The 13,551-nt window shown below is 41.8% G+C and overlaps 1 protein-coding gene across 7 annotated transcripts in view; it reads left to right on the forward strand.

The window, feature by feature from the left end:
- Nucleotides 1-13,551, forward strand: part of FGGY (FGGY carbohydrate kinase domain containing) — a 411,167-nt gene that overhangs the window by 34,224 nt on the left and 363,392 nt on the right. For all 7 annotated transcript variants that reach the window (XM_059898898.1, XM_059898889.1, XM_059898942.1 and 4 more), the window contains 2 exons: nt 112-223; nt 5,983-6,134. In XM_059898898.1, the coding sequence (XP_059754881.1) occupies nt 112-223; nt 5,983-6,134 (264 nt within the window). The remainder of the gene's footprint in view (nt 1-111; nt 224-5,982; nt 6,135-13,551) is intronic.

The following is a 13,551-nucleotide window of genomic DNA, read 5'->3' on the forward strand; positions in this document are numbered from 1 at the left end:
CTGTTGTAAATACTTTATTCTGCCATTCATTTCCTTCTAGTCATAACTGTTTTCAGTCTTTTAAAAGCCTGTATTTTAATTTATGTTTTTGTTTATTTGTTTTTAAAACAGAAAGTTGTACAAGGGATTGATTTCAACCAAATTCGAGGGCTTGGGTTTGATGCCACGTGTTCTCTGGTTGTTTTGGATAAGCAGTTTCGTCCTTTACCAGTGAATCATGAAGGTAGGACCATTTCTCTCTCTTTTCTTGGTGGTGGGAGACTGGCTGGGGCCCAGGTGGAGCATGATATCAGTGTTATCACTGTTAGTGAGATTTACAGGTGGAGCATGGAGCCCCGAAATCATGTCCCTAGAGGTTAAAGCTTGGGCAGCAGTTAGTAGGAGAGGGGTGACATTGGGATTAGGTGGATTAGGAAGAGACTTGGCTCCGTAATGCACAGGAGCCACAGTAGAAAATCTGATGTAGGATGGATGTGGGATCATTAGCTCAGAGTGAGTAGCCTTGAAACAGGTAAGTGGTCTGGGCCTTTTCAAGGAAGGGAGTGTTGTCTGTGCCTGCAGTTGTTTTGCATATGAAGCTCCTCCACCACATTCATTTGAGTGGGTGAATCAAGTTCACTTAAAGAAAATAGAATAAGACAGACAGGACCACATCTCACACAAAAGCTAGAAACAAATGGTCTCTCTATTTTCAATAGCCAGACCAAAGACATTCCCATTTAATGATGTTGTTCTAATACACTCTCATTACACTCTCATTGCACTCTCTCATTACACTCATGAGTACTGTAATGAGCTGTTTCAAATGTAAGTGCCAACTTTTATCCACTGTCAGAAATTTTTCATGGGTGGTGAGGATGTGTCCCTTTTGGGATACTCTAGCCAGTAGTGCTAGCACTGAGGTTGCAAACCCAAAAGTCAGGTAGGTAATGTAAATGAATATAGTGCGCCAGATTTGAGAAAAACGACAGCACATGTGCAGAGATAAATTTCAACTGACATGTAACCTCTTGATGAGTGGCAGACATTTGGGAGCAGTGGAGACTATGGTGCACTGGAAATTGCATGCTCCATCTAAAAGGAGTGTGACTCTCTGCATTTTCAGTCGGTTGTTGCCAACGTAGGTATCACAAGCATGTTTTGGGCTAGGCTGTATTAAAGACTCCTTAGTAGTGGACACTGCTGTAGCAACACCTTTCTTAATTGGCGGCCGTGGGTACTGGGGCACGCTGGGACACCCTGTCATTGGAGTCAGGCAATCCCAGATCTTAGCCCTGCTGCTGCCGAGCTTTGACACCTTGAGTGAGTCACTTAACATCTCCATGGCTTGGTTTCTCCTCTGAAAGAATGGGCATAATGAAACAGTAGCTTTGCTGTGAGAATTAAGTGAGAGCCAGACGCCTGAATGCTCAGAAAAGTTTCTTCAGTCCGGTTATGAATTCCTTAAGTTAGGAGAATGTGTCTTACTTACTCCTATGGACCTAATGCATGGAACAGTGATTTTTATAAATGACATGCCCTGCAAAAGTATGCAAATGGATGAATGATTAGAGCACGGTGGTAATGGTGACCATCTTTTACACACACACATACACACACACATTTTTTTCTATTTATGCCACATTTACTAGCACCCCCTGTGTGCCAATCCCTGTCTGATGAAGTCTTGGGGCTTCAGAGACGAATATGAGTGGTCCTTGTTCTCAGTGGCTGACCACTGGCTCAGCTGGCATTGTTCCGGCCCAGGAGGACAGGGCAGTCCCCGTCTAGACCACTTCAGAGAGCAGAGACCCAAGGAATGGGACTGAACCTACAGACCTCAGCTCACAGCAGCAAGCCCTCTCCAGCCATGGAGTGGGCTGCTTGGGGAGGCTGCCAGCACTTCTTTGTTGGCTTGTTTTAAGTAGCGGTCAGGTGATGGTCTGATTAGGGAGGCTGTGGGAGGAATTCTCATCTTGGATGGGACTTTAGATGTTAAGAGCCCTAAGTTCCAAGGACTCTGTACCTTCTAATCTGCTAAAACACATGGTTTTTAACTCTGGTAGCATATTAGAATCAACTGGAGATCTTTTAAGATTACCAATTCATGAGCCTTACCCCCAGGGTTTGTATTCAGTTGGCTTGGGATGAGGCTAGGGCATCAGTGTTTTTAAAGTTTTCTCGATAATTCTAATATGTGGAGAATTACTGGGTGCAGATGAATGGACAGCTAAAACATTAGGAATAAGAACATCTGAAGTAAAGGAAGAGTTCCTTGTTAAACCTGCTTATACCAGCACCCTCCCAGGTGCCATCTTTTTTCTCATTGTAGAGAGAATTGCCTCCTGTTGACAGTTCTCCTATTAAAAGTGTTACCTAGGTTGCAACCTGAATTATAAGTGTTGAAAAAATTGTATTCCACCTAAAAGGTTAAAATGTACCCGTTCATCAAATGCATCCAGCTGCAGGTGCCCTCACCAGTTTCTTGCCTTTCAACAGGTTCTATTAAGGTTAGATTTTAACTGCAATGGATTAGCCTGTACTAGAAAATGAAATTCAAATTTTAAGGATGAATTAAGAGGGTCTTTAAAGACTTCTGCTTACCTGATAATGACCCATTCTTGATTGGTTAATTGGAGTAATTGTGAAGAGCAGGGAGTGGGGTCAGGAAATTAACCATCACCATTAAAACCAAACCCATAAGACCAGCAAAACTTACCTTCTTTAGATGGTAACCAAAAAGAAAAAGAAAAAGAAAAAAAAAATCCCAAGGAAATTAAGTACACTAGTTTGAGAACACTGACCTACAAGATAACATAGTTTCATTGTTTGCCTTTTCTTATTTGGTCTTTCTTCCTTTTCAAGATCAGACCAGTGCTGGGTTGGACAGAGGTGCCATTGCTGTGTGCTTCCTACCTCTGCAACCCACCTAGCTCAGACCGTGACTGGGTGAATCATTCCAGCCACAGTAGCTCTTGGGAGGGAGAGGAACCAAGGGAGATAATTTAGGGTCAGGGAGGAAGTTACTACCTAGGTTACTCTGTAACAGAAACCTAATATTTAGATGGTTTTCTGATTCACAGTCATTTCCTTCAAGTATCCCTGGAACACCTTCTGTGAGATGTTCACAGTATTAATTGAATGAGTACAGGGATAAATGATCTGCCCTAAGGTAAACTGACTATGTAACCCAAATTCTGCTCTACCAGATTATTTCCAGTTCTCTTAAAATATGATGCCTTTATGGGTCTGTGCTCTGTTGGTTTCACGTGCTGTTTCTATTGTGTAGCCCCTCCTCCCTCACTCCTTCTTCACCTGCTTATCCAATGGCCAGTCATTTTCAGAATTAACCTAAAGCTTTCTTGCCTCTTGGAAGCTCCCTGTGCAGCCTCGGGCTCAGCTAACTGGGGCCTTCTCTATGCTCTTCCTTCTCTCTGTACCATGGCCAGGACTTCTGTCCCAGCAGTCATCACTCCATACAGACTGTTTTTCCACTTACCCACATGTTCCGTAAGGACAGAGACTGTGGCACATTCTTCTTGGTATCCCGGTACCCAGCCCTGTGCCTGGCATGTAGCAGATGCTTAATAAAAGATGAAATGAACTTTCAGTGGAGTCATTTATTTGTGATTTTCTACAGGCACTGAAAAAAAGATTAACTTCCAGGTTGTTGTCTGTAATGAACACTGTTAATTAATAATCATAATAAATATAATAAAGTAATTGATTCTACACAATGCTCAGTGTGTCATTCTGAGAGCCTCTTCATGTAGAGGTAGTAGCGGCTGATCCGTCTGTCTTTACAATAGAAAGTTTAGCAACAGGTGTTTTTGTCTTGAAGCAGCTGCAGACAGATTCTATACAATATTTAAGATGCAATGCAGATATTGTCCCCCCCAACACCCACACACCCACATTGTGTGTGTGTGTGTTTACGAATGTGTGCCCACATACCCACAGTCTGATTCCGTGATGGTTCTGGAATAGGACCTGGACATCAGTATTTTTAAAGCTATCCCAGGAGATTCTAATGTGAAACTAGGGTTGAGAACCAGAACTTTATGCAGTTTTGTCCTACAGTAGAATCACTCAGCTGTTTAAACAAAATCTTAGATGTACCTATGGAAGGGTTCATGTACTTTCTCTTATTTTAAATGTATTACTGTTGTTTGAGGAGTTTTTGTGGGACCTGAAATCTCTCCAGGCAGGCAAACCAATGAGTGAGTCCTTGACTCATTACGATGATGACCTAATTTAGATGTGTCCTTAGGCTGACTTTTTTTGTAAGTTTAAAAAATTCTTTTTCAAATATATGGAAGAGTAAGGAAAATAAGATAACAGCCTCCTATGCATGTATGAGGATAAACAGATGAGGTTTTGCCACATTTGCCACAAGTCCTTTTTTTTTTTTTTTAAGAAAGAACCACTTGAAGCTTCAGTCCATGCCCTCCCCCTCCCCTGCCCCTCTGCCCAGCAGGTAATGGTTCTGCCATAGCTGGTGTTCACAAACACATTTCTTCTGTGCTTTTACCACATGTGTGTATACCCACAACAACAAACAATATATACTGTGTTTAAAAATACCCCAGCTGGTGTCATTATTCATGTTGATGTGTGTAGCTCGAGTTTAAATTTGTTTTACTAATTTATTTATCCATTCCCTGCACAGATCTACTTTCAAAGCACACTTTGTGCTTTTCCCAGCTGTGAGGTAGTAGGCATGTCTTCAATCTCGGAGTCAGTTTGTCATTGAAAACGGCCTAGATCTCAGAGTTGTTTTAAGGATTAAATGAGACGATGTGTGCAAGAGGTTCAGCACAAGGCTTGGGACACACACACACAAACGTGCATGCGCAGCTTTATAAACACTCATTATTAGCAAAATTATATAATTGCTGCAGTTATTTTGCCAATAAGTAAAATAACGTGTGAAGTGCCTATCTCAATTACTCTTGGGTCCCTTTTATCTTCCCCGTTTATAATCTCCCAGGTATATTCTTTGCTGTTCTCTGCATTTTGCCATCAGAGGAAGCAGAGGACTGTGAAAAGAATATTGGCTTGCCCATCAGTGCAGGATGAATTAGCAGAGTCTGGGGAAGAGGGAAAGGGGCAATTAGTTTCTCTGTGGGCTGCAGGATGGTAGAGGTAGGATGTGAGGGACACTGCCCATTCTCCTTTTCCAGCTGATTTTAAGTTCTGTTTCCTGTGATTTATTCCTCTTGAGGGCCTACTATGTGACAAGTACTTGCCATATCCTTTATGCACATTATCTTTTGTTCAATGAATGAAAAATCTCAGTTAAGCCTTATATGCTACATTTTGCAGATAAGGACGCTTAGGCTAAGAAAAATTAAATAACTTTCTCAATATTTCTGCCTATACTGAAAGAACGTTCCCCATTAGGTCTGCCTTGTTCCAGAATGGAAAAAAAAATTCCAGTGATTCCCACCCCACCAAACAAACCAACTGAGTGAGGAAAAACACTTAAATTAACTAATTTTAATTAGAGTGACTAGAGGAAGTGAGAATATAGGCAAATAAAAGCCATTATGTAAATGTATATGATATTATACCTAAAATATTTGTCCATATTTCAAGGAGACATACCTTAGAAAGCTGAAGTATTGTTTTAGGCTTATTTCATTGGCTCTTTTCTTGAGTATATACCCAGAAAAGTTTTTCTAGAATAGGTGGGATAGGAAAGGAAGGGGAAAAGTTGAGAGAGAATGAATGGTAATACAATTAATTGGTGGATCTTGACTGGTTTTTCGTTTAGACGTTTAACCCTGGGACTATATTCAAAGAGCACATCTCTTGAAGGGTTCGAGATTTGGGTAGGATGTACTAGTCAGTGTTGGTGGTGGTCCTTTCGCTTGTTTCTTGTTGATGTGTGAAATTATACAAGCAGTTTTGCAGATTTTTGCCCTTGGGAATCCATAAGTGCCCCCTTGAATTAGAAGGATAAGGATGCACCTGTGTCCTCATCTCCCTTGTTTTTGCTAGGGGATTCTCATCGAAACATCATCATGTGGCTGGACCACCGGGCGGTCACTCAGGTCCACAGGATCAACGAAACCAAGCACAGTGTCCTGCAGTACGTTGGGGGCGTGATGTCCGTGGAAATGCAGGCCCCGAAGCTTCTGTGGCTAAGAGAGGTAAGTGCATAGGGTTGAGGAGCGATTACTCATAATAGCAGAGGATTCCGTTTATTGAATCTATTGGTACCAGGCACCCTGCTCATCACGGCTGTTGGGTTTGATTTTTGCAGCAGCTCTCAGGAAGGTTGATCCCATTTTATTGATTCGGTTGTGGTTAAGTCATTCTGCTTAACTCAGGCAAGGCACTGTGATAAGTATTTGATGCAGATTATCTCTTTGAATCCTAATGGCAACCCTATAAAGTAGTTTTTTTCTTTTTCTGTATTTGTAAAAACTAAAGCTAATAGAGATTCGTCAGCTCACCCAAAGTGACTCAATAAGTATGCAACAGAACCAGGATTTGAACCTAAAAATGACTCTGAAATTGATTTTCTTAATATCTGCTGTTCTACTGAAGTTCAGAGAGGTTAATTATCATTCCAGTTAGAAAGTGGCAGAGCTGGGATTCAAGTCCAAATTTTCTGACTGGAACATTCTTTCTCTGCATACTTTTAGCCCCCAATGATTAATCTTTGGCCTTAGTGGCATTTTATGGAATGCCTTTCTCATCTCACCTGAACTTGAGTTTGCATACCCTTGTGTGATAAGGTGATCTCTGGCTAAGGCACTTGCAGGTGGTTCCCATTTCCAGATGTTAGAATCATTTATGAAGTGTGGAGAATGGTGATGTCAGCTTAATGGTTCCCAGTAGAGATGGATGTGTGAGAAAGTTCAAGTCCTCTGGGAATTGCAGGAACTTGAAAACCCCTAGGTGGTCTGGTGAGGAGAGAATCCATCTAATGATAAGACCTGCCGTGATTCATTTACTGGCCCTGAGGTTTCAGGTGGATTGAGTCTTCAATTACTCAAATGTGGGGTTGGGGAGAGTTTAAAGGTGATGAGGAGGTGTCCTTGGATTGCCACCATGGGGCAGAAGGGAGATAAGTAAAAAGGACGTCAGTAATCAAGGCAGGCTTGGCTTGTTACTTGTTTAGTATATTGAGCCATTTTGTAAGTTTTAATTTGCAGAAAGACTTCTATATTTGCTAAGAGTTTGAAAACAGAGTGTTTTAGGAGTTGGGGGTTTCTAGGATCCTAATTCTGACTGTATTTGCATCACACTGCGTGACTTTGGGCAAAGCAATTCTCATCCCCAGGCCTCACTTTTTCCATCTCTAAAGTGAGAGAGTTGTACTGGATCAGTTTGGAAACTTGATACAAAAATATCCTGAAGTACAAATCAGTGTATTGATTTGTATTTGCACTGCCTCCACACTCTGCTATGTGTGCTATAGGCTTTAACTGGTCTCATCCTAACAACCTCTGCCTGGTAGATGGCATGGGAAACTGAGGGTCAGAGAGAGGGTTATATGACTTTCCCAAACAGACGATAGAGCCAGAAATTAAACCTGTGTCTCCTGGTCTCCAAATCCCAGCTCATCCCGTTAGTCATGCAGTACTAAAATCATCTGTGAAGCATGCCACTTTGGGAAGGACCAGGAATGAGGGTGGTGATGGTCTTTAAGCCAGCCTAAACATGTGCAAAAGAACAAACGGGTTGGCTATGTCACCCTTCTGGACCACAGGTGAGGAATAGCTGTTCTGAATTAAGTGAGGAGGATTAAGCAGGTGGTCATTGGTGCAATACCAGAGCCTTGTTGAGCACCTGCTTTGTAGCCAGCCCAGGGCTGTATATCCCAGGAGATCTAAATATACCTTTGGTATGAACCTGTCAGGATATTTACCTGTGCGCTTGAGATCTAACTGCACTAAATAAAGCCCATAGAAAATAATTAAGTTCTAGATTTGTGTGGCAATGATTATGACCTAAGACTGACCATCCATCCATCCATTCATCCATTCGTCCGTCCATCCATCTAATCAATTCCATTTCAGAATTTTCTGAGTAAGGCTCTAAACAGTGCCTCACTGTGCATTTAACTACCTGAAGGTTGAGCCTCAAATCTGTTTTTCAGACTTTTTCAATTTTTTTTTTGTCTTTTTGGTAAGCATGCCCAGGAATCCTTGCTGAGAGTTCCTTTGGTTTTACTGTGATTGCAAATTCAAAATCAAAACAACTTCTAAAATCATGTTTCGTACCTTCTCCTTAAAGCCTACCTGCACAGCTTACGGCTCTTCTCAAACTTCAATGTGTAAATGAATCACCTGGAGAGCTTGTTAAACTGCAGATTCTGACTTAGTAGCCCTGTGGTGGGAACTAAGAATTTGCACTTCTAACAAGCTCCCAGGTGATGCTGATGTTGCTGGCCTGCAGACTCACAAAACCACTTTCAATGCTAAAGGCTCTGCCTTTGTATCCTGAAAGCATCCATGTGTGGAGAATCGGGAAACAGTACCTTCTTTTTTTTGGGCTTATGGGAGACTGAGGCACCGGGGAGTACAGTAGCTTGAGTTGCTGTTCAACAGCACGTTCGACGTCAGAACATGAGAGTCTGTGCCAAGTTTACTGGGCTGCCATTTGTTTACTCTTCATTCATTCCTTAATTTGCCAAATCTTACCTGAGGTCCTGCTGTGAACCAGCACTGTGGTAGGAACTGGGGACATGGGCACAAAGAGGACTCGGCCTTACCCTCAAGGGGCACAGTGACCACTGGGGACAGTGGTGGGGGAGCATAAGGAGAAGAGAGGCATGGAACCAGAGCCAGCAGAAGATGCACTGAGCGCCGAGATGCAGGAATATGCAGAGTGCTTTCAGGGAAAATAATTTGCTCCCTGCACGAGCTGCTTGAGATGAGCCTCAAGATATGAGTGGAGGTTTTGCGTAGTAGAGAAGACAGGAAGGATACAGTATTCGAGAGAGAATGAGGTTCATTATGGTAAGGTGTGTAGGCCCTAGGACAGGAGCCTGGGATGCTTCCCTGAGTGTAGTAGGAAATGAGACCAGGTAAGTAGCCCGGGCTCAGTTTGTTAAGGGCCTATTTGGTGAGAGAGATTAGTGGATGGTTGTTAGGCAAGGGGGGAAGTGTCTTAGATACCTTTGGCAGGGTGAAGAGATTGGATTAGGAGTGAGAAAATGTGTGTGGGGAGGAGTAAGAACCAGTTTATTTATTTATGTTTTTATTAGTATGTATGCATTTATTTATTGACCACGCCGTGCAGCTTGTGGGATCTTAGTTCCCCTACCAGGGATGGAACCTGGGCCCCAGCAGCTAAAGCACCAAGTCCTAACCACTGGACCACCAGGGAATTCGCCTAGAACCAGGTTTCTTACTTTCCTCATTATAGCACTTAGTTGGCCTTGCTTTGCCCTTAGGATAAACTCCAAAATTTGTAACCTGGCCCAGAAGATGGTATATGACGTCATTTTCACCTCCCTCCTCTGCTTCCTGTGTGTCTCTCACTTTGCTCACTCTGATCCATCCACAGGGATCCACTCAGAGTGCCTCAAACACACCAGCTCTTTGCCACCTCAGGGTTTTGACTAGGGGTTGGCAAACTAGGGCCATGGGCCAAATCTGGCCTGTTGCCTGTGTTTGGATGTCCTGGGAGCTAAGAATGAGTTTTACGTTTTCAAATGTTTGAAAAAGAATCAAAAGAAGAGTCATGTTTTGTGACTTGTGAAAATGATAGGAAATTAAAATTTTAGTGGCCATAAATAAAGTTTTATTGGAGCACAGCCACGCTTGTTCGTTTATCTACTGTCTATGGTGCTTTTGCCCTACAGTGGTAGAACTGAGTGTTTGAGATGGAGAGTGCAAAGCTGAAAATATTTACTCTCTGGACTGTTAGAGAAAAAGTTTGCTTACCTCTGGTCTTCATGATGCTCTGATGCTGTGCCTTCTGCTTGAATAGTCTTCCCTCTTCTCACCATTGATTCTAACTCATCATGTAGGTCTCAGCTTTATTGTCACGTCCTTAAAAAAGCCTTTCCTGACCCTCAAATAAATCAGAGGTCTCTTGTCATTGTACTCTTAATTTTACTTCATTGTATTTTTCATAAACTGTAATGACACGTCAATTTGTATGATGATTTGTATAAAAGCTCACCCCCTCCAACCACAGTAATCCACAGGAGGATGGAGATGATATCCATTTTGTTCCTTGTTGTGTCCCTATCCCTAATTAAATGCCTGGCAGATAGTAGGTACTCAGTAAATATTTTCTGAATGATTTGAGTGGGCCAATAAGGAGCTATTGCAGTTTTCCAGGTGAGAAGTGATGAGACCTGAACTAGGCACTGTGGGATGGAGAGGAGATGGGTTCCAGAAATCGTTAGGAGTTAAATGTCAGCAGGACATTGAGGCTGATTGGCCATGAGGGGTGAGATAGGTGGAGGAGTCAGAGCTGACCACTCATCTCAGTATTGCTGTCATTCATGTGCTCCTTGTCCTTAGCCCGGAATCAGATGTCAAAGGGAGTTGGGCAGAATTTGGAGTTCAGACTTCTCAGAAGACAGAAGTGATGTACTAGGACCACCGTACCTTTTGGGCAAAGCCACTCGGGTCCTAGTTCTGCAATATGGAATTTTAATCATGTCCTTTACATATAAGGTTTGTGTGTTTTAGGTTGACGTACGTCTCCTTAATAAGAATTGTCAGATAAAAGGAAAAATGCCATTTGATTTTTTCATAACCCCCAGCAGTCTGGCTTCTCCATTTGGTCTCAATGATTCTGACTCTCATCTTAATGAAGGCCAAATGTAAATTAAGTTCTCTCAGGCTGGAACAGCTGGAGTCTCCTATCTTTATAAACATGAAACATTGTAGGGTAACAAGGTGCAGGCTGAGGAAGGTCAAGCAAGTTAACAGGCTGATGCCGATCCTGACAGCTCAGTGTTAATGGAAGATAATTATCTGGCTTGTAGCAGATGCATGGAGATATTCCAGTCCGTCTTTTAACTCATTTCCTCTTTTTGCTATTGTCAGCAGAACAGAAAACTAATCATTTTATAGTTTGCAATTTTCATTGTTCATTCCAAAGGTCTGGAAGCAGCTGGCTGGAATGTCAGAGGGTTTTGTTGATGGGTTTAGAAAATATATCTGCCCCTTTCATCTCCCCAGTCCATGCCCTTCTGCTTCTGTTCCCCTGATAACATATTGGGAAAATGAGTAAATGATTCTCTGATTGGTTCTAATGTGCTTTATCCTCTGTATGTAGATTCTTGGGAGGAACCTGGGAGTTTGGATACCCAGAGGGGTGGTTTGATAACTTCCTGCTAGCTGTGGAAGGTGCTAGCACACCTAGCATTGGATGCTTTGCAGTAGGAACTCTTGAAAAGAAAACTCTGTTAGACTTCAGGAAAGCCTGGTCCTTGTCCCTTCTGTACAGTAAGAGGCTGGCACAGTAAGGGCCTCGACTGACCTTATTCTTTCATTCTTCTTGATGATATAGTAACAATTATTCTCTTTTCTTTAGGTTTCTCATCTTGAAACTTTATGAAAGATAAACAATGTCAGTTTCTTTCTTGGAAATGCGCCATTTCTTTTTTGACGGCAGTTTGGTGGAAACTATAGTCTTTTTCTGTTAGTTACTCTGGCTTTAAATTTCGTGCATAGGTCTGATATTATTTACCTACATTCATCAGATCTTAGCAGTACAGCTCATACAAGATTGGAACTTTGGGAGATAGAACACAGTTCTGTAACAACAAAAAAAGTACAGGATTTGAAGCCAAACACACTTGCATTTAAATCTTTCTCCACCATTTACCAATTTTGCAACCTTAGGCTAAGTCAGCATCTCTGAGTTTCAGCATGCTTAGCTGTCAAATGATGATAATAATACCAGCCTTGTGGAATTATTATAATTTAGTCAGATATTTGTAAAATATCTTATTCAAAAAGTAGTTTAATTCTCACTTCCACTGTGCATAAAAAATGTTTGTCTCTACTGATGGGCATGTCAATAACTTTCTAGCACCAATCGAGAGAATTTTAAACACTAGACTATCTTATTTTAAGTAGCTGAGTGTAATGAGTGGTATGTTTTTCCTGTTTGAATAATAGCTACGGAAACCATCTAAAAATGACCACAAAGTTGTCAGAGACAATCATAGAAAATAGTAGAAGAATATAAAACATATTTTCAGAGTCATTCATTTATTTGAATCATCCACATCCTATGTGTAATACCTATACCAGAAAGCAGCCAGCTTTGAATTGCAAAGCAGATTGACTTACTGAATACCTTCTACTTGTTTCCCCTAAAATTCACCAGTGCCTCCAGCTCCAGAATTATTTTATTCCACAATGATTATTTAATCTTTACACTAGTCTTGTGGGGTAGATATTATCTCTTTTTATAAATGAGGAAACTGAGGCTCAAAAAAGTTAAATGTCTTACTCCTAGTCTCGTATCATGTAAGCACACGTACATCAAGAACCATACAAACAGCTCCATCCCCCCTCCCCCTCCTGTGGGGGCCTGTGCAGTTCACTGTGGGAACCCAGAAGTGGTCTCGGCCTTCACAAAATTACAGCCTTTAAAAAAAAAAAATATATATATACACACACACACACACACACACACACACACACACACACACGTATATGTATATGTATGTATTTATTTGGCTGAGCCGGGTCTTCGTTGCGGCATGCAGGATCTTTTAGTTTTGGCATGTGGGATCTTTAGTTGTGGCATGGAACTCTTAGTTGTGGCATGTGAGATCTAGTTCCCTGACTAGGGATCAAACCAGGGCCCCCTGAATTGGGAGTGTGGAGCCTTAGCCACTGGCCCACCAGGGAAGTCCCCAAAATTACAGCCTTTTTGGACTAAGCAATAAGAACAGAATAAGGAATTAGATGAAAACAGTAGCTAAAATGTATACAGTGCTTATTATATACCTAATACTTGTCTAAGCATTTCATCCATGTTAAACTCATCGAATCCTCACAACCACCCTATGAGGTAGGTCTCACCTTTTACAGATGACAAAACAGCCTCAGAGATGTTAAGCAATTTGCCTAAGGTTATTCAGCTAATAAATGGCAAGGCTGGGGTTTGAACCTTAGCATTTCAGACCCATAGAATGGGCTTATCACCATTTTACTCTACTGCCTCTTCAAGTGTTTGCCTTGCAGGGTTTGAATAATCTAGTTCAGAGAAAAAACTTGGAAGTAACGACTTCAGGAGAATCTGAGGCTGTGAACAATGGGTGGTGGGTTCATTTTTTTCATTTAAAAAGTCTTGGCTGAGTGTCTCCTATATGATGGGCACTGGGGTTGCCAAGGTGAGCAAGACAGATGAGGGCCCTGGGTAGCCTTCTGGGAACTTAGATTCTAGCATAGAACAGCAGAAAATAGACACGGAGACAAATACATATGCAAAGTGATTTTGTTTTCTGGAAAACGCTATGAAGGAGAATGGCAGATGAACAGATTTGGCATAGCTAGTGTGCTCTCTTGGGAGGTTTTGGTTGACAAGAATGATGAGACTTTCAGGAAGAGGGAGCAGCAGATTCAATGAGGGGAG

Source organism: Balaenoptera ricei, chromosome 1 (assembly GCF_028023285.1).
Source record: "Balaenoptera ricei isolate mBalRic1 chromosome 1, mBalRic1.hap2, whole genome shotgun sequence".
Classification (NCBI taxonomy): Eukaryota; Metazoa; Chordata; class Mammalia; order Artiodactyla; family Balaenopteridae; genus Balaenoptera; species Balaenoptera ricei.